Raw genomic sequence first — 22047 nt, 5'->3', positions numbered from 1 at the left:
AATATACATTTCAGGAAAGAGTTGGGTTGGGTCTTGCGCGCTGGCCTTAAGGGTTCTGGATAAACATTGCACAGAGACCAAGCGGAAAGGGTATATATTACGGCCCGTCGGATTCACGCCGAAGCTCTGCATTCCCAGATGAGATGTTCTGTAGGTTGGATCCCCGGTCCCGCACCGAGTACAGTCGAACATTACAAGTGAATGTGTGTCATATCGATATATCACGCATTTGGTATTGTCCAGCTTAACATGGAGGGCTGGTCGCCGTAAGTTTCGTGTTTGTGCGGATGCGGCGCAGGATGATGCGGTAACTCTTGTTTTATTAGGCAAGTAGGCTTTCATACGGGTCTTGCCTGATTTGGTCTGTGAGGACTTTCTGCCACCTTGTCTTTTCCGGTAGAAATTCCTCAGGTTCAAAAGGGAGGACATTATTTCCGCTTTCTCGACTTGGTTTTGGTGCTGTTGAACTGGATGCGCGAGCTATGCTTCCAGCACCGTTCTTACAGCGTTGTCGGCCTCCACGTTGCCAAGGATGCCGCCGTAACGCGGCACGCGTCTGATTAGTAAGATGCGCGCTTGATCTGAAAATCGCTGGCCTTAGAACTGCAAAAATAAAAGCGCAACAAACATAACACAATTTCATCTCAACTCAGATTTGTGACAGAGACGAAGCAACCTCAAGCTGCTTTCTGAAAGGTCAACAAGTGGAAGGTTTTTGAGTGATTCTACTACTCTAACCGTGAAACTGTCGTTACTATTTCTAGCACTTTGTGAGCGAGGAGAGAAACCTATCTTTTTAGGAATGACATCATCGACCGGAGCCAAGAAAACAACATGGTTGACTAAATCGGGAGTTGTGTTTATTAAGATTGTAATCACAATAAAAGGATGGACAACCAGTTTTGCTTTTCTTTATTTACACATGTCTCTCAATACGCTTACATTTGCATGAGTAGAAAATAATTAATTAATGATACTTACACTTCAGTACTTCCTGAAGTCAAAGCTCTCGAATCGAAAGAGCGCTCAGTTGCCAACGGTTTCCTCGTAGCAGACAACGCGGCCGATAGCCGATAGTAGGCGTATAGACGACGGCAGATTTGCTACACGACGCTCGGCGTTGACGGCGCGGCGCGCCCGTGCACTTCGTCGGCTAGCGGCTGTTCGTCACACGTGATGCGTTGAAACAGGTTCGTCATATCGCATTGATTATTGGAATATTGTTCCAAGGGCTGGGGATCCGAGTGCGCTGCGCGCTGATTTACGACACGCGTTGTCATGAGTGGATACGCCGGAGACCTGAGCGACAAGCAGCAGCATTCTCTCGACGAAGCAAGTAGTTGTGTTTTCGTGTTTTTTTGTGTTTTTTTTTTTGTTTTGTTTTTTTTAGAAAGAAGAGATTGGGAAACGGTTTGTGGGACTGAAATTATGGCTTTTCGAGCCCAAATATTTTACATGCTTCGCGTGTCGGCACAAGAGAAGTCTATAATATAGCGCTGTCAGACACTAATGTTAACATAAATTGTGAAGTGTTTATTATTCACATCAACTCGGAAACAATACATTGCAACTCCGTGTTTTCCTCAATAAGAAACGAGCCTTGGGTTTGCGGTCTAGTTAAACGAAAATATCAATTCGTATCATTACTACACTGATTTTATAGATGGATAAGATGCCATTATGTGGATGAGTAACTGACTGAATGAGGGAGAACTTTATAGTGTGTTACTTCATTAAATTAGATTTGGAACGCATCAATTTAGTTTTAATAGACTTTATTCACTTTCATTTTCAATTGAATTACATTCAGGTAACTTATCTGGGAAATGCATGTTACTTCACAAAGAGTAAGTCAGTCAAATGAATAAATGACACAGCTAATGTCGGATGTCTATATTAGGAGGACATGATTGAAAATTTGTTAATTTTATGTAATGTTAGTCTGCCAAAATGACATATAATTGTGCAGCAAACGCTTGTAATATTTGGGCGCTCAAAGCACTGCACAGACGTATCTTAATTCGATCGCTTGGGGATGCGTATAAAACTTAAGCAGTAAAATTCAAAATCTAGAACAGCAGTCCTATACTTAAGCACAAAACGAGCGTGTTGGTAACAGTAATTAAACATGAGGAAGATACATAGAAAGTTCGTTCCCCTTTCTATGTATCTTCCTTATGTTTAATTAAGTCCTATACTCATTTAAGTTTTGAAGTCTACACATTACCACCTTCCAAACGACGGAACACTCAACATAGGTATTAAAAACAACTTCCAGTTAGTGAAGTGTCAAGATATTTTTATCCTCAAAACCGCGTTTGCTCACTCCTGTCTCTGTAAACCTTTATTGGAAACAGCCAAACCCTGTATGGATGTCCAATGTCTTCGGCAGGCCATACTTCGCTGACAAACTGGAACGAGTTTAACCCATAGATAGGGGCACTGACACCCCAAAGCTTGTTTTTTTTGGTATTTTCTAAAACGATGCAAATGGTAGTCATAGACACGTAAAAAAATACCGCATCGCGAAAAAAAAAGTTTCTCACGCGCGCGCGCCTTTTTATTTTTGGTGTTTTTCTCTACCGCTCCTTACCTACTCGCTCCTTTTGATTTGTGACGTCAAATATTATGAAATTTAGAAGCTTTGTAGGCGACATTTCCGTAACATTTAAAAATGGCAATCGTAAAAATGTTTTGTAACGCATTTGCGAACGCCCCACGGACCTCCTTTCTGAAATACCAAGAATCGGGGTCCGGTGTGGTGCTGTGTGATGTCGCTTCCTGGCTTTTTATCCTGCACGGCTCAGAAAACATGGCGGCGCTCGACGCATATAGCAGAGAATGATCGGTAAGTCGGGGAATCGGACGGAGTGGTCCTTTTTAGGTGCCCGACGACCTCTCAGACTTCGAAAAGGAAATCGTCAAACGGTAAAAACAACTGGGTTTAGTGTATGTGTACCGTAGTTTCGGTTGTGACTCCACCGGGGCAGCCTTTCAGAAGTCAAGCGTCGTCTGCTCGCAGCGATAGGCAGGCGGCACGGCACGCACGGAGGAAACCAAACCGGTGTTTTCCGGTAAGCCGGCGCCCTTTTTTCCCGCTCCTCACCTCCCCGTTTCGGGTCGCGCTTGCAATCGCGGTTTGGAGCGGAAGGAGTGAAAGAAAGTCGACTCCCAGGGCTCTTCTATATTTGACGCCACTGCACTGGCGCAGATCACGCGACAACTTCAAATTTAATGTAAACATTTCGGCGGAACTCCGCCTGGTTAGGTAAGTAATAAGAAAAAGTACAACGTAGACTCTAACCAATTTCTTCAATGTGCCCGACGTTTCGAAGCCAGCTCGGCTCCTTGTTCACGGGTGACTGTATATGGGCCCAAGGGTAGCAACCTGTCGTCGTTTTCTTCTTTTCTTCAAATTCGGCATTTAGAAATTCTTTTTCTACTTCAAAAATAATGAATTCCCAAGTTTCAAATTTTGTGGGAAATGTTCAGGAATCGCTTTTAATCGTTTCGGATAAAAAAAAATGATTTTGACGTGTCAGTGCCCCTTCAAGCCCACTTGAAAGTTTCGCGGATAACAAATGATAGCTTTGTGAGCGAGACCAAATATCGATAGAGCTCTGTCATTCCATCCGATATGCGTTATCACATGAAGCTATCTAGCTTACACCCGGCTAACTCCTCGTGCGAGTTTGCTTTCCGTCTGGAAATGGTGAAGGGTCTCAAGTGACTCTAGCGATTACGAAGTCCTAAGCCTAGTTATGTTACGTTAAACTGTCTGTCATCTTGTTAGACACACCAATGACACTTTATTTCTCAATTCAACCGACGAGATAGGGGTGTTTAACATTTTTAAGGCTGAAAATAAAAAAGAGGATTGACTCTAATAAGCTACAATTCAAACCAGTTAAATTTGTAATGGATATAGTTTCCTCACATTATTATCACCTGGTAGGATTTCCAGAGCATGAACGTGGCTGACGTGACGGTTATGCATAAAGGAGGCGATAAACATGTTACAAATAATTATTGACCAATAGCAGTAAAACCAGTATTTTCCAACGCACCTAAAAAGGTCATTCTTACACGCCTTGACCACTTTTTGTGCAAACATTCTATACTACCAGACCCTCGATTCGGCTGTCGCAAAGGTAAATCTCCACAAGCCGCCTTGTTACTTAAATTTTATTTTCAAAATATAAAAATCACTTGTGTTCTAAATCACGCAATACTAATTATAAAACTCAGTCGATATGGTAGCCGCGGCTTACCAGCCGCTTTACTTCAGTCATGTCTAACAAATAGGAAACCGTGTGTAGTTATTAACAGTTATTTCTCTTCTTTCCAAAATGTTTATACCTATCCAGTAAGGCCAATCCCCTCGACTTCCCCTGCCTCTCTAGCCTTCCCCTGACTCGTCATCAGACCTCTTTCCTTCACCAAGCCAGATCAGGAGCACTCTTCGCTCCCGCCCCTCTCAAGAGGATTTGGCCACAAATTCCTGTGGACCCATAGTGCACCCTCTGCCACACACCCGCTACGCTCTCGCATCTTTTGCGGGAGCGCCCCTTTCACTCCACAGCCCGCTCTTGCGCTCTCTTAACCCTCTCCCCCCCCCCCCCCCCCCCCATCCACTCTCACTGAGTGGCTCATCCCGCCACCCGCTCCCGACCATGACTGGGTCCTCGCAGCATCACACACTCTAAGAAAAAATGGAGGAAAAAAGTAGCAACGGCGCGTCTTTGTCCCTTCTACTGACGCGCCCCCAAGCGGACACGAGAAGAAGGGAGGAACGAGACGTTTTCCTCCTTCTCCAGGCAAACGGGAGAAAGCTTTCGCCCTCCCGACTTTTCTTCTTTCGGTTTCGTTTTTCGAGCAGGTCGCGCACGTTGTTTAATAAATTAATGTTGAGTTGATTAAAATTCAGGGGCAGCGAAGGTCGCCTGTGATTCCGTCTTCTAGTCCAAACGTGCAAAACATTTCGGTTGCATTGACGTTTTTACCACTAATTTTATCAAACGAGCAAACGAAGCCGCTAGAAACAGCGAAGTTCCGGAGCAGTGCCAGCAGCGCCACGTACACTGGGGGATGGCCGTCTCCGGCGTCTCCGGATTGCGGGACTCGCGCGGCACGGAACTACACTAGCGAAACCACGCGGAACTGTGTCGACGTTTTTGACGTTATGGAAACCGCAGGAACTGCGTCCAAGACAGGCAGGTTTTGATGCCGGCTGCCTGGGTGCTTTCCGCGCTGAGTTCGGTTCTGTTTTCCGATGCCGAGTGCAACCGGCGTTCAACGTGGTTCTGTATTTGTGCGTGTCAGCAACATAGTTAGCTGCAACATCGTGATTGCAGTGTTGTGGGTTGTGAACAGCAGACTGGAATTATCGCCGATGTGACTGTGTGTTCGCGTATCAGTGGTGTAACAACAAGATGAGATCGTTAACTGTCGGGCATTGAGGCCGCTGGTCGGGCCGTGATCGGAGGGGGCGGGGTGTCGCAGGTTGACATTCCGCTTTACATTAAAGAGTTTAATACCACCTGAGGGATTACGTGCAATAGTCATGTTGGAACGCTGGTCTGAACAGTAGAAGCGCCTATCGCTATCGTACAGTGGCCAATGTGACTGTGGGAATCATCTCGACCCCGAGAGCGATTGCGCTCTGGGGTAAGGACTGAACAGTACGAAATCGTGACGGAAAGTACGTATATTTACAGTATGGAATTTCGGCATTAAAAAGCAATAGTAGGCAAAATCGAAAAAAAAGCTACCCTTTATTTTGCTGTTTAAATATACTACGGTTCCTGGAGAAACCGCCCTCCAAGTGGCGCGCTGGGATGAGCGCTAGAAGTTTTCGGGCTCGCCACGGCGTAGCTCCATACTCTTAACACCTGCCGCAAGTCGCGGCTTTGACTGCATTCAAGTTGATCGAAAAGCGATTTCTCAGCCCGTGAAGCATAACTTCCAGCTGAGTGAATATCCGCTTTACAGAGATTAATTCATGACGGCAATTGCAGCTTCGCGCGAACATCGCAAATAGAAAAACCAATATAAATACGGGCTACGGCGTGCCGTGTGAGGAAACAAACTCATGGCTTCGAACCGCATTGGAGCGGCTTGATTTATTGGCTTTCAAATAATTACGGCATGATCGAGCGTTTACTTTTTCATAAGAGATTAATCTCCTGAGCCATTCAAAATACTCTCAGAGGTATGAGATTGCTGGGAAAAAAATCAACATGCTGGGAATATTTTTTATTGCTTAGGGAGTCACCGAAAAGTTCCGTACGTTCAAAACGACCACTATAAAAGACGGAAACGCAAAGCACGGGTGTAGTAGCAACACTTCCTTCGATTTCCTTCTCCCAAGACTCTGACTGACTGACACGGGTGTAGTGTTCGGGTTAGTGTGGTGTTACGTTGTATTGATATTTGTGTGTGCCGTCTGTGTGCTCAATGTATGTTCACCTGATACTTGTAATCAGCGTAATGTGTGTATACTGTATAAAGTAGAGGATCGCCAAGCGCAATACTGGCCTGAGAAAATCAAATTATTTTTTGTAGAACATGAATTGGGCGGCACCTAGCGCCACTTAGCCTAGCTACTTGCAATTACTCTGCCTGACCCCGCCATCTGGTGGCTAGCCATTTAACTTTTCACACCACGCGATAAACAGCGGCTCCGAGTTTGTTCTTTCGAGAGCGGCTTTTGGTTTCGCGGATTGAGTTTGCCCTTCTCTGTGATATGCGGTTGACGAAGGAATTGTGACCCGAGGAACACCAAAGGTAAGACGCAAAGTGCGCGAAGTAACTGGGTATTGGCTGTCTCCGTTTAACATCGCAGTGCTGTCGACGAGAAGACTGAGTAACTGCTTTCGAAACGCAAGTTTCTGTACCTGTGGGGGGAATCTGGCTTCGGAAATAAACACACAGTTTGCGGAAAGCTCGAGTTACGCTTTTATTTGCTGCTGCTCTCGTCCCGTACAAGAGACGTAGCGTCCTCGGGAAGCCATATTGGGCTCGATTTGCTCGATTCGGGGCCGCCATATTGGGATGCAAGCGACGGAGGAACTTTGCTCCCCTGCTTCAGGGACGAACGTTTCTCCCTTTCTAAAGTAACATAGGTTACAAGACCGTTCCTCCCCTAAGTGAGGACTATATCTATACCGTTTTTTCTAAGAGTGCAGGCGCTCCTTATGTATCTGAAAGACTCCGAGGCACCTCCACTTGGGTCCAGACTACTGATGCCCCATGAGTCCCTGATCGCTGCCACTCGTCGTCTCGTTCTTCCTAAAAGATCCCAAAACATCTAAAAAAAATTGTTTTTACCAAACAGCAGGGCCCATGTGGTGCCCATTTCTTTGGTGGGTAAATAAATACGTTTCAACTCACTTTCTGGTGTACCGGAAGGAAGTATAATTGGTCCCTTTTTATTTAATGTCCAATCAATTATCTAGTTAGTATCAACAACTAAATGCAACGATTTTTGAAAAAAAAAAAACCTGAGACGGCGGACGAAGAAAGGGACAAACACAGGACGTCACACAGCAGTTACCAAATATTATTTACACAACTGTTTATATATCATCTCACATACACACGTCACCCAGAACTTGCACAAGTCCTTGTGGCGTTCCACCACGGTACAATTTGTAATGACCTCAATTTAAAGCAACGACCTCATCCCGTACACGATACAACACACACGTCTCCCGGAATTCGCAGACATCTTTGTGACCTTCGACCACGGTGCATACCTTATCTCGTACACAACAATTGGTACAGGCAACAATTCAAAACAAAGCATCCTCCCCAAAGACCTAACCAGGCGCACCCTCGTACATCCGTTCACAGGCCCCACAGAGCCACCTAAAAAAACAAAAAAAGACCCATAAAAAAAATACAGCAGCAAAACTTTTTGGGTTGCTGTATCTAGAGTTATCGATAGTTGACTGAAGGAGACGATCAGACTTACGTCCTACGAACGTAATTTAGGTCGTCTCATTTAAAACTCTTTTTGCATAATATTTTTCTTTGCTTAAGACCCTTTTACTTCTTGAATCAACGAAGTGCAGTTCGTTATAAAAGCGGATGATACGAGTATGTTTATCTCCGTGGCCAATGCTGATACACTGTTGTGTAAAGCCAATTCTAGTCTAATAATATTTTCGTTGTGGTCTGATGAGAATTGTCTTGAGATAAATACAATAAAGTTCATACCAATCGTGTTCAGGTCAAAAATAAACAAATTTTCATAAAGCATACTCTTTCACCGGGGACTTCCTCAAACAAACAAATCCAAGAACACAAAACGTTCAGTAAACTCTTCCTGTGTAAACGATCTGGGACTGTCATGATAATTATTTGATAACTAAACTCTCTCGGGATATTGGTTTTGTCTCTAGGTGACGCAATATTCGGCCCCTCAACATTACACCTAAAATCTAGTATGCATTATTTCAATACCAATTAAATTACGGTCATCTTTGTCCATTTGCGATAAAATTATTATTATTATTATTATATGGGCTACAAAAACAAAAGCAAAAATTGAAAACATACTTTAACTACATAAGAAAATAATACGAAATGTTGCCAATGTTTCTTATTTAGGCCACGCAGTGCCTTTATTTTCAAAATATGAAATAATTCCCGTTGAACGCATGTATGAGTATTGTTTAACCTGTTCTATTCGTTTGTCACCTACATCTTTCATAGACTTGTTTTACACTTTTTCTGAACTTGCAAAGCATGAGAGTGATGTCAGCATACGCCGCAGAGAGGCATGGGTCCTCCCTCTTTCCCGTACAAACTACAATTTACAATTTTTTACATTACGAAGTACCACTCGCTCTAAATAAACGCATCACAAACAACATAAAAATTTACACGATCAGCAAATAAGACTTGCGCCCTTATACCCAGGTTTCTTTCTATCTCAGTGCATCCTATCATCGTTTTTATTTATTTCTTAAATTATATGTTCATACTAGTAGAGTGTATTGTACCAAATCTGCTCCCAATAAAACGAATGCCGCAGAAAAGTTCACCGGAGAAAAGCTTACCGAAGAAAAGCTCACCCACTTTTATGCGCATCCGGAGAAAGGCTCACCTGTCTTTAGACAGACCCCGAGAAAAGCTCACCTCAAATTAAATTATTATGTAAAGTCGTCCTTATCATTTACAGGAGATTTATAGGTTTAAGGCGCACCACATCTCACGCAGGCGGTACACCGTGAAGCAGAATTAGCACTAAGCGAGTTTTCGCATTTTACTTAGAGAAGGGGTTGATCACCGTCAAACGTTTATGGCATGAATTTGTACCCCGGATGAGCAATTTACGCCACACTAGCTGTTTCGATAGTATCCAAGAAAATCTAAGAAAAACAAAGTTCGGCAGAGACACTAAGGCTTTTTACGTGTAGAAATGCCAAAGCATTCGTGCAGGCAGCGCATTCCTACAAGCATCGCGCCACGTCTTCCTTTTTCAGACGGCGCTCCGGCAGTGACGTCACGCTCCCCCACTGCGGAGGCGCGTTGAACCCCACCGGTTTCACGACGGCTTCCGTGACGAAGCATCAGCGTTGCTGTGCTTTTCTTTCTGTTTGATTTCTGGGGCGCGTGCATGATGACGTATTTTTATGACCACCTTTCGGGGACAACGCCGCCGCTTTCTCGAGTAATGAGACAAGTAGGGCTTTCTCCTTAAAAGCCAACGTTCGTTTATGTAGGCAGCGTAACGGAGTGTACGCACTTCACATTTGGTCACTCCGCTGTGGGCAAAGTTTACAATATTATTTATAAAAAATAGTAACATGTATTTGATTTAAATCAGACTAATACAGCTGCAGCTAGAAAATATTGATTATTTATTCTTGTACGCACTTTCAAAGCCGACAGGCTATTTCTTCAGTTCTTCCGGTTTGTGAAAATAATGCGGAAAAGAGAATTACTGCAATCTTAACGATTTTTTTTTCATGAAAGCCCAGCCACGCTAGAAGAAAAACAGCTTAGTGTTTTGGTAGCGAAAAGGCTGTATTTGTTTCGCGACTGGATTTTCTTGCAATACAGAACGTCCGGAGTTTTCCTTTCTATATTTTCCGTTCCAAAATTATACAAAAAAAGAAAAAAAAAAATATGCGGCCTAACTGACGAACGAAGTCAGAGGTAGAAATAAAGCTCATCGTATCGATTTTCTCCGCAAACCACTGCTTTTTTGTTCGTGTTCAATCCGATATAAATCGTTGTTGTGTGATGACACTGGTTTAAATACAGAACATATGCGCACTACTTTCAGTGGCTCTAATGCGCACATTGAAAGTACCAAATGATAAACAAATGGTGAATAAAGAAATATATTTTGTGATTATATTTCCTGAAAAGGTTTGATTGAAATCCTCCCACCAAAAGGAAGTCTGAATGAAATCACGATTTGGGTCATCTTGATTTTTTTTTTCTCCACCCTGGCTGTAGCCCTCGTTCTGCTTTTATGTCAGCCACTTTCGCGTCAATGTTTCATTTCAAAAGACACCTCCTTAGCACCCAGCGACTGGGACGGTTGGCTGACGCATTGCTGTCCTACTTTTTGAATTTCAAAAGCCTCGTAGATCTCTCGAGTAGTCAATGCGTTAGTCAACTGTCCCTGTCACTGAGTGCTAAGGAGGTGTCTTTTTTGGCCAACGCCTAAGCACAGTAACTCTGGCCGGCCAAAGGTGAAAGTACAGTTTTCTAATTTTCTAATTTCTTCCTTTTCTTCTTCTTCGTTCTCTTTGTTTCTTTTAACCTGTACATTTTTTTCCTTTTCTTCTTCGTTTTCTTTGTTTCTTTTATCTTGTCTTCACTTCACGTGGGGTTCAATTTTCGTGGCTTCTTTTTCCTTCTTTTCACTTCTTTCTAAATAAATCAGTTGGGAGTCAGCGCTCTTTCGTTCTACTGTCCTTTTCTCTTCCGCCGACTTTTTGTGCGCTGTTTAAAATCAGTGATATACCAACTAGCTCAAATTACCACTTTACTACAGCCTTCTAACAGCTGTTTTTCTGGAACTGTTTCTAGCTTTCCTTGGAAGTACAGACTTTATTAATTTGATTTAATTTGAAGTGAAAACCTCGAATATGCATCCAACAAGGGCTTCCGTGGTAATGAACTTGCATATGTGAGGGCTGGCAATTACAAAACAACAAACACTCCACGCATTTGCGATTCCAGTTGGGTGTTTTGCTCACAGGAATAACGCCGGGAGGCATTGCAAAATTTAAAAATTGCGAAATGAGCATGTTTGATGCTCCACCTTGGGGTTTTTCATGAGGAATATATCCCTCATTGTCAATGAGCTTACTAAATATTCACATGTCTTCGTGTTGATGGCTTCTTACAGATTCGCAAGGTTTTTTAAGAGCAATGCTTAATTTGCATGCAAAACATCCCGTGGGAAAATCGTCTTTTTTTGTTGTTTACACCTATCTGACTAGACGTGTTTTCTTAAAAAAAATGGTATCGCAAAACTAAGAGTTCTGGTGAATTACAGAAAGGATATATTCTGCCTAATCACCGATATTACACATGACTTCCTACTTTGACCGTCCTAGCGAAGGAATATAGTTGAAGCAACACTTGGGGTGTTTGAGCTACCACAGCGCTGAATTTATGGCATTGCTCCGGCAGTGCCGGTCCTAAAATTCTGAGAGCATGTTTTCTAAGATATTGTTTTCGCTGAACTATGGTTTTATTTCGTTGCTTCAACAGCTCAAGTCTTGTCTCCGTGATATCTGGAACGAAGATTTCACGGATCCATTTCTGCTGCGTTGGCTGAGGGGTAAGTTTCAACGTAATCAAAAGAAGAAAAAAAAATCATCAAACATCGAACGTGGGTACCCATGGCAGTTTGAAAGTAAACTAACGAAGGGTAGTTGATGGTAAAAAATTTAACGATATTACAGGGTGTTCAAATGCAAACTAAAACTTTGCGTTGTAAAAATATAGTAGGGACAATAAACTGCTCCTATTGATGCTGCGGTTCTGGTTCACTGCCTTTACTGTGTGAAGAATGTAGGCACGGCTTTACGCATTGGGGTTAATTTGAATTACTCTGAATCATGGCTTTCGTTATGCAGCTCGGGAGTTCGACATAAACAAGTCGGAGAAACTGCTGAGAGATGTAAGTATTTTGGCTTTTCCACAACGTTAAACTCTTGAACATCCCTTGCGAAATTCCGATGACTTTTAATCAATAACTTAACAGCGGGCTTTCGGTTGGTGTCTTCCATCAAGCTATGGCAAGTCTGGTAAATTTATCGTTTTTATAAGTGAGTTACACTTTGTGATAATAACACTCTCCTAATACTAATCCGAGGCACTAAGACGAAGTGCATCTAGAATAGTGCCTACAATCCAAAGATCAATCTATCATTCAATAAATCAAGAAATCAATCACTCAATGAACTAACCAATCAATAAATCAAACAATGATGATTTTGCTACAGATGGCATACTCCGACACTACGTAAACTCCGGTGGCACGAAGTTAAAATATTTGACTCGACAAAACCTCTGCAGCCTTTCAATTCACCGACGGTGACCAGGCAAACAATCAAGGAATAAAACATAGACACAGACAATTCCTTGAATTCACGTCACTTGGTCAGACATAAGGGGGGAAAGGGCTGCGTGAAAAGATAGCTTCCGCTGCGTAAGAGAGACGCTTCATGCCACCAAAGAGAAGGGTAGACTGACGTCACGTGCGAACCTTGTTTATGTTTTCCCACACTTTTAGGTTTTGTCGTCTTGTTGTGCAAAGCAAAGCCACGTGACATAGCTTTGCACAGCGTGGCTAAACCGAAGTTCAAAATGCGCCAAGTCACGTGCCAAAATAATACTTAGTTTTATAGAGTGGTTTCCATAAACTCGCTTTGGTGTACACGGATTCCTTTCTAGGTGTACTACAGATGATGAAGACCGCAACGGTGGATATAAGGGAATTTTAGCTCTAGGAGACCAATATATTATTTACGAATATGTTTCCACTCCCACAGCTCTCAAACACGTGACATAAACCCTCTTGATGCGGATCTTTATTGGAACGGGATTGCGTATAGATATACGGAATTCCACATATAATATGTATTTTTATTGTGGGAGATATTTAACGCAGAATATCTTCGGAACAATACGAATTGAATATTTAAATATTTTGTTTTACGTTCACTTCAAATAGAACAGTACAGAAGAATTGTGAGTGGAAAATTTTTAAAGCGAATGAAGTCATTACACAAAATATTATTAACCCAATTCCTCTTGAAACATCTACAACGCATCACACAAAGCTCCAATGGGCCAATACGGAGGGTCAAATTATTTGATGCCTCATGGAATTTGTCCCCGGCGGGTTCTTCAAACTGCGAGTTCTGCAGCGCCCAAAAAACGAAATTGCGTTCGAATCATTTAAGGACTGCTTTCTGTAGCTATTTCGACAAGGATCCCACACTGCAATTCTTTATTTCGGCACAATTAAAAAGGAAGAGCTAGGTTTCCAGAAAAAAGAAGAGAAAATGAAAGACGTTTACAACACCCTGTGACGCCGAATTAGAGCGCAGCTCTTGAGAAGGAGGAGGGAAGGGTACTGAGAGCAGGGTATACCCCTCCTCCCTCCTCCTCTCCTCCTCATCCTCCCAGCTACTCCTCCTCCCCTCCTCCCCCTCCCTTCCCTTTTGTCCTCCTCCCCCCCTCCTCCTCCCCACGCCTGACATCATGGGAAATGTCCCATAAGGCACCGCGCGAGACCCTCCTGACGTCACACGTGACGTCACGAGTGACGTCACGAGGGTCCCGCGCGGAGCATTATGGGACATTTCCCATGATGGACCGCGTGGTTACGCCGAAGGCGACAACGACGGCGACGCCGACGCCTCTCAAGCCGGAAACGGATGCCTAAGTGCTGCTGTCTAAAAAACGAGACTCAAGAAGGACAAATTTAGAAGAAGATACCCAGCGAACGAGAAATACTTGGCGCGTAGCGTGCTCGAATCTTACAGATATCAAAGACGGATATGTGGACACTCAGATCAACGAATAGAGATTGATGATGTGCTATTTTTGTGACCTATCTATTTAAGCAATGAGTACTTTGTTACTATCTCACCTGGTTGACTTATTGCTTAGTCAAGGTGCCCCTAGAAACAAAGGAGTGTTGGTATCCTTTATCATCACGAAGCAAACGCCTACCTACTACATAAATGATTTCTTCTGCGCCGCAGAAATCAAGACAAGCATTCAACCTGCGAAAATGATCTAGTCAATACAAAATACACAAGCTCGATCATGTAGACAAAGGCCGAGAAGCAGAATATGAAGAGCGCAAACAACCACCTCGCGGAACCACCTCGCAGAATGTAGCGTCACGTGATTTGAGGACACATGACGTTGTAGTGCGACGTGTGTTTCCCCGCTAGATTTAGCGGGAGAAAAACCCACGAGTGATTTGAGGTTACCTGTTGTTCACGTATCCTTTGTTTTTAGAGCGCAGCTCTTAGGCGCCCGTTTCCGGCTTGAGCGGCGTCGCCGTCGCCGTCGCCGTCGGCGTAACCGCGCGGTGCATGTTGGGACATGCACCGCGCGAGCCCCCCCTCCCCCCCTTTTGAGCGGTGCATGTTGGGACATGCACCACGCGAGCCCCCCCCCCCCCCCCCCCGCTCCCTCCGAGCGGTGCATGTTGGGACATGCACCGCGCGAGCACCCCACCCCCCCCCGAGGTCACGTGACCTCCCCCCTCGAGGTCACGTCGTGACCCCCCGTGGTCACGTCACCTCCCCCCCGGAGGATATTGAAGGATGAGGGGAGGAGGACAAGGAGGAGGGTGTACCCTACCCTGAGTACCCTTCCCTCCTCCTCAAGAGCTGCGCTCCATTTCGGCGTTACACGGAGTTGTGAACGGCTTTCATTTTTTCTCTAAATTTCGAAGGGAAGCGGACACCACGTGACAATATTTTCCGGATATATTTAGCGATGAATTTGAAGAGACTGTCCTTCATGACACTACTTCATGACGATTCTTCGTGAGGCATTTTTTTGACGATTTCCGCATAAACGTTGGCTAAAAAATTAAATGTCATGTTAAATTGTATACCATTATTTTTTTAATGTAAATCGTTAGTTTCCCTAAGAAGTGGCATTGGGGCATCGCGTGGTAAATCCATACGCTGGTACCGGCCCTTTCAGACCTGTGACTTACTGCGTTTGGTAGTGTCCGAATCAATATGGTGATTAGTAGCCATCACATCAACTTCAAAAACAAAGTTTAGTGTAAACCTTCAAAAAGGACTGGACACTGAACCGATATTTTTTTAGCACTCACGTTTCTTGTATTTTTTGCAAGATAAATAGCCTTAAATTGGTTAGGCGTCATTTTGACAGCTCAGCTCGTAAACGTAACGATTGAATGTGTGCAACGAAGCTAGCACCGGAAAGCACAAACAGGACAAAAAAACTCCATCTGTTGAAATCATTTGTATCTCGTAATGTATCTCACGTAGCTAATCAGGTTAACTACCACTCTACGGGTAGCAAAGTGGGGTTGTCGTGATCGGTGCTTAAAGTCTTGAGTGAGATTTCGTCATCGAACGCCTGCCCTGTCGGTCGCAAAATTACCTTTATATAAAGTTCTAATTCGAAACAAAACTGATAAGGACTTTCGTTCTAAGAACCAAGAGATTTAATCTAAAAAAAAGCGGATGCACGTGGCTTTCAAGAATTTAAAAAACGCTCGAGAGCAGCGACGAAGATTGATGTATACAAACGTACCACTTAAAGTGGCACCAGTACCCGTGAAGGCCAATTGAAAAACTTCGAATTAATTAGCTAAATCTCTTTCTTGTGTTTTTGTTGATGCATATATCCACGCTGAGCTCTTTTTTGTTTTTATTCTAGTACATTATTTGGCGACAACGGGAGAATATCGACTCAATTATCGAGACTCACGAAATTCCAGAGGTGAGCCTGTGTCATTTTCGAATTTCATATAATAATTGGCGGTATGTATAGACTCTGTCTTCAGTTCAAACGTGCAATTTTGTCCAAACTTCGCACTAATGTGCTGCATTTTGGGGCGCTTCACCCAAAAGATTGCATTATAATTAATGCTTATTATTGCATACATAAAATAACACTCCAGCATGCAGCACATTAATGAATGTGTTGCATGCTGGAGCGTACTTTTCAGTACTTTTCAACGAATAACAACTGGTTTTTGGTATTCAATGTTTATTAATCTCTCTTTCCCGGTTTTATGTTCTGTTACTTCTGAGTTTCAAATGCAAATTTAAGTTACGTTTATTTTGTCCCGGACCACAAATATAAGTTCAAAGTAGAATCAGTGGAGCGCTTCGCAAATTCCCGCCATATAGCCGAACATTGCCTGGTGTCAGATCCTGGCAGTACGTTATTCCTGGCGTGAGCGTGCGAGACGAGAGGATTGCAATGAATGGCAACAACACCCTGCTAACGCTTAATACAATACAAAAACATTATTACGCTTAAAGCTTCTACAGCTTATGAAACACCTAAATCAAGAAGGGTTGTCGGTGGGAGGCGGCTATAAAGTTTAGGGGGGAAATATATCTAACAAGTAAGAACACAAAAAAAAATATTTTTTCCCAACATTTTATGTTGTTGCCAGTATTCGCAGCGATCAAAGCACTGAAACGAGTGATACCTATGCCTTCGCATGCTGAAGATTTTGCAGAACCCTAATTGTTTTTATCAATACTATCTTTGATCTGCTAAGAAATACAGATTAGTGAAGTTCAAGTATCATATACATAAAGAATATGAGCAGCCGGGCAATAAACATTACTGGTAAGGCTTCAATTTGTTTATGATCCCACAATTCATCAGCTTTGCTCATCTCAATATTTTTTTTTTCATATGAAACTATTCTACTAATCTGAAAATTATAGGTGTGAAATATTAAACTGCAACATTAGTTTGAACTAGATGGAAGGGTAGTGATGGATTGGCATAATGTGAGCTCATTATAATTCTCCCAACAAACTTCAGGCCTAGATCGCCACTCCTTCTTAGTCCTAATTTTGTTCATATTTTTTCGACTCTTGTGGGGCAAAAGGGAGGGGGGGGGGGGGCTTTAGTGCGTAATTTATGTAAGTTAATCGCGACTCTTGTTCCTACCGTATACTTTGGTATTCACTGAAAAAATGCTGCTCTTCCGCATCCAGAAAAACAAAAAGATTTAGTGATTTAGAACAAACACATAATTAAACCAGAAATTTAAGGGAAGAAACTAATTTCGACATGTGCTCACATAATAGGAACTCATTATTGCAATGTTCTCTTAATTTTATATACGCGTTTTTCCAGCACGAAGGTAACATAAAGTGTTCACGCCGACCACCTATAAGATTTTGTTCATGCCAACGCTCTCTCTTTTGCCGAAATATATGTCAGTGTCCCTTTTTCCGTTTCTGCATCCAGTTAGCGCTTCGATTGCTCTTGAGGTGAGATATTTGGATGCAACATTTTTATATTGTGTACAGCTCAGGATATTCGCCGGTTATCCGAGTACGTGTTGAAGCGAGCTAAAAAAAGATGTTCTTTTAGGTGCTCAGGCTCTATTATCCTGGCGGCCTGTGTAACCACGATCGTGAAGGCCGACCCCTCTGGATCCTGCGTTTCGGCAATGCGGACTTCAAAGGTAACATTGAAGACTTCAGCAACACTGCAACATTTAGACGCTGTTGGGAGCACTAAAACATTGAACTTGGCTGTACATTAACGCAGGCGTACAATGCTACGTTTGTCAAAGATATTTTTTGTTGCAGTGAACCCGTAAACCGTATAGTGGTGCGGACAAACGGAATCGACGTACGAGCAACTCCGTTTTGCTGTAGGAAGCGCAGGAATGTTTGTCTTTTACTGTGGACAGTTAGAAAAAAAAGGAAAGGGGGAAGGGGCAAATATTCTTAGTTGCAAGAACGATTCTTGCGAGGAATTGTACATTTCTCCGTGTATTTGCTTATTTTCGTTTTTTGAGAGCATAAACCTATTCAGTGCTTTAAGGTTTTGATGTGGCACCAGTCATCATAACAAGCACCACTCTGCCGCCTTGACCTGTTATGTATATATTTCAGAACCTATCAGGGGGAGGGGGGGGGGGGGAGGGGATGCATATAAGGCTGCCGGCTTCTCAGGCCCAATCGACTCACGGCGGTGCATCATTGGCTTCTCTTCTTTGTTTTTTGAACGTTCTCACTGGTCTATTGTACTTTCGGCTCTAACATTATAAAAACATCCTTAATTGTATTGAATTCAAACCAATGTTACCAATTCTCTGACTTGCGAGCATGATGCCAATGGGCAGGTGCTCGCAGACAGCGATCAGAAAGCATGATGTTCTCTTTTGACACTCCTCGGCGAAGAGCTAGCGATTTTCTATCGAAACCTTGAAAGGCCACAATCTCTCCGAGCCTAATAAAGCTGTAGGAGCCTGTCGCGTCATTTTTTCTTCCCCATATAACTGAGAATGATAGCAAGATCAAGTGGTATGCTCGTGTGGCTCGAAGCCCCACCGTGGCCCACCTTACGAAAAACTAAACTATAGAATATGACTCAGCTGCTCATCGAAAAGAAAGCATTGTCCAAGTTAGTCTAAAACGTTATCAAGACGCCGCCACCTAATGTCAAAATATTGCAATTTGCTGATGGCTGGTGGTGGAGAAGTGGCAGAGCTGGGAATAAGTATATTTGTTGTTTACAATTGCCGTTTTACATTTGATTGTGCACATTTGATTTTTTACCCATCTCATTTTTGAATAAATAAAATCCTTTTAGGTCTGTAACGGAAAGAGCATTAAGAACGATATGGTTACCCACAGGAATGTTGCAGTGCGTATCAAAGGAGGTGTTGGTCAAGCATGTCACATTTATCGTTGAAAAGATCATCGCAGACATGAAGGGACAAAGCAAAATGGTGAGCCCAAAGAAGATTTTGAAATCGGGGACCTCATTTAAGCATAGAACATGGCAGTCAATAATCTAAACCGGTTCAGAGATAGCAGTGTTCCAGTGAATAAAAAATAGGCTTCCACTAATGCAGTTATAATGACCGAATTGATGCAAGGAAGGTTTAAAAAATTAAAAGTGTGACGAGGTTTTATAAAAATCTACACTAATTTTCACATTATGTTTCGGTTCACTGTAACTTGGCGAAGAGCGAACGCTACAGCACCCTTCAGCCAATAAGAGCATTTGTGGTAAAGCACGTGACAGTGTGTAACAAGGGTACAGGGTAGATACCGTAACCGGAGCAGTTAGAGATTAGGAACAGGGGAAACCCCCCTCGTAACCCGGACCCTCTTTTGTATGTCCCAGACGTCGCTTTTCCCGCCCGGGTTGATAAGACTGCAGCCCGAAATTCGCAGAAAAAAGACTTTCCTCTGACTCCTGCCCGTGGCTTTGACAGCACTGCGCACGGCTCGTGAGATAGAGTAGAATCACGTGAATCCCTCCAACGCAGTAATTGGGTCACTGGGACCATAGACTTCACCGTTTGCCAGGCTACGGTGAGGCGTATAGTCTAGGGCCACTAAAGTCGCGCAAAAGCAAACAGGAAGAGATAGAGATAACAATTTATACACAATACATACCTATGAATGTATTCTAGGTAGGGGCTTGGGAAAAAAAGCGGTTCAAGCAGCTTGACTGGTCTCCTGCCCGTTACAGGTACACAGAGGTGCAGAAAACTAATTTTATTTTTATGTAAAGATCCCTTGACAAAAGCACAAGAAAAGAAAAGAAATATCAACAAACAATAGAGTGAAAAAAACAAAAAACAACTCAAAGCCGTTCACAACTCCCTGTAACGCCGAATTAGAGCGCAGCTCTTGAGGAGGAGGAGGGAAGGGTACTGAGGGTAATGTATACCCCTTCTCCTCCTCCTCCCCTCATTCTTCAATCTCCTCAGGGGGAGAGTCACCTGACCTCGGGGAGGGGGGTCACGTGACCTCGGGGAGGGGGGGGTCACGTAACCTCGGGGGAGAGGGGTCACGTGACCTCGGGGGGGGGGGGGGGCGTGACTCTGGGATGGAGGGGTCACGTGACCTCGGGGGGGGGGGGGGGGGGGAGTCACGTGACCTGGGGGGCACGTGACCTTGGGGGTGGTGGTCACGTGACATCGCAGTTACACCGACGGCGACGGCGACGTTGACGCCGACGGCGAGGCCGACGCCGCTCAAGCCGTAAACGGGCCCCTAAAAGCTGCGCTGTAATAAATAAAAATGAATAAGCATTGTAGGCTTTCAGCCTTATACTATGGTTGCAAAGTTCTCTGAAGAAATTTCTACACTGTGAACTAATTCTACTTCGCTTAGAGGAAATCTAGGAAACAACAAAGCAACGAATGTACGTTCTAGATATAGAGTTGACGAAGTTTACGTAGACTAGAATTTACTATATTAATATTTTAAATTGGTGGAAGTGTTTGTTGGTCAGGTCCATTCAATAATTCGAAGGCCGTAATATGTGAGGGACGTTTCTACTATTCAGAAGTCAAATTGAGGAGTGAACTGTTTTAAATTATTTTTTCTCAATGATACCAAATTTATTAAAAACGTATTATTTTTTAAATAACCTTGTTCATATTTAATGTTAAACTTTTATTCGTAGTGGTAAAGCTTTTTCAAAAATATTTCAAATGAATAAAAGTGTGGTATTTGTTTTACGTAGAACATTCTTTTGCAATAACAATGTTCTACGTAACTTTGTATTTATTGTGGCATCTCCACTGATCTTTTTGTCTATTTGCTGGATCGTGTGTGCCTGCTCCGCGAATGCGGTCACTAACAGACATCTTTTTTGTAGAGTTATATTACGTCTAACCGCACCATAGTGGTATGGTGCCGCAATCTACTGCCTGTTAGATAGGGTACAGCTGGTGCAGCCACTATCATCCATCCGTGGCAGACAGCGTTGTGGAAGTTATACTGGCAGGCTGCCATAAAAATAACCATTAGTGCTATTTCGTTCTTGATTGAAATTGTTCAACGAAACATATTGTTGAAACCCGGCGTGAACGGTAGCCGATCTTTGAAGACCCAGCGAAAGTTTCACGAAATCGCAGCACCGGGGAAAAGCAGCAGAGTTCGCATCGAAAGCGGATTTGGCCGATGGCGGGACACACACATGCTTTTGCGTATTTCCGGCTCCTCTTATGTCTTACAAGACTAGTACACCTTCGGCAAAGGGGCCCCCCGTCATCGATAGGCTGCGAATATCTGCTGGGACGCCTGCGGACAACAGAGTGCTCGTCAAGGGCGCGAAGCCTCGCTGTTCGCGGAGAATTGTTGTGATGGGCAGGCGCTAGGCCTAGTGCCCGGCCATTACCCGCTGGCTCCATCCACCGTCAGCCGTATCTCACCTGACTCCTTCTCATCGCCGGGGATTTGCTCCCAATCCCTGCCCGGTGCCCACCTGCCCCCGCTGTTCCCGCTCGGTGTAAAATAATTTGGCGGCATTGCAGTGTGACGGGTGCTGTCAAGACCTTTGTAGACTTCCTAGAAAGGTCTTGACAGCGCACAGTCACTCCTCTCCAGTTCGACATATAGATAATTACTAACTTATCCATGTCATCTGCACTCAAAAATTTTAATCACTAGTCATCATTCAAACTTGTCCTTATCGTGCTGTATCCTACTATTTTTTGTTCTCTACGGTCACGTTGCATGTACGATGTCTTATGCTACTGCACACTTACCAAGCTGTTCAACGTATGTTTCGTTTTTGGCTGTGCTAGGAGTACTCGAGCGTTGCCATGGCCTCTGTATACATGGCTTGCGCTTAACGTCACAGTCATGTCTCGCTATTATGGACGCCTCCGTTCTCCCAAAACAAATCCACGATAATGATAGTTGTCACTATTAATTAACCAAAGTAAAGAAAAAAAACATTATTTACCAACCGTAGCAGAACAAGCGCCTGCTATCGTCTTTTTTGTCTTTGAAGTGAGCAGAGAAGTGTCCAGCCTTGCTTTTTATGCAGGGCGAATGT

General features: G+C 43.6%; 1 protein-coding gene across 1 annotated transcript in view; it reads left to right on the top strand.

Moving 5' to 3' along the window:
• The first annotated feature begins 1278 nt into the window (after nucleotides 1–1278).
• The window catches only part of LOC120836368 (SEC14-like protein 2), a 37099-nt gene continuing 16330 nt past the window's right edge, over nucleotides 1279–22047 (top strand). The window contains exons 1-6 of the mRNA XM_040205201.2: nucleotides 1279–1332; nucleotides 11743–11812; nucleotides 12111–12154; nucleotides 15919–15981; nucleotides 17605–17698; nucleotides 18879–18973. Of these exons, the coding sequence (XP_040061135.1) occupies nucleotides 1279–1332; nucleotides 11743–11812; nucleotides 12111–12154; nucleotides 15919–15981; nucleotides 17605–17698; nucleotides 18879–18973 (420 nt within the window). The remainder of the gene's footprint in view (nucleotides 1333–11742; nucleotides 11813–12110; nucleotides 12155–15918; nucleotides 15982–17604; nucleotides 17699–18878; nucleotides 18974–22047) is intronic.

The sequence above is a fragment of the Ixodes scapularis genome, unplaced genomic scaffold (assembly GCF_016920785.2).
Source record: "Ixodes scapularis isolate PalLabHiFi unplaced genomic scaffold, ASM1692078v2 PGA_scaffold1__304_contigs__length_218370807, whole genome shotgun sequence".
NCBI lineage: Eukaryota > Metazoa > Arthropoda > Arachnida > Ixodida > Ixodidae > Ixodes > Ixodes scapularis.
Note: the sequence above shows the minus strand (reverse complement) of the source record. Positions and strands in the feature narration are given on the sequence as shown.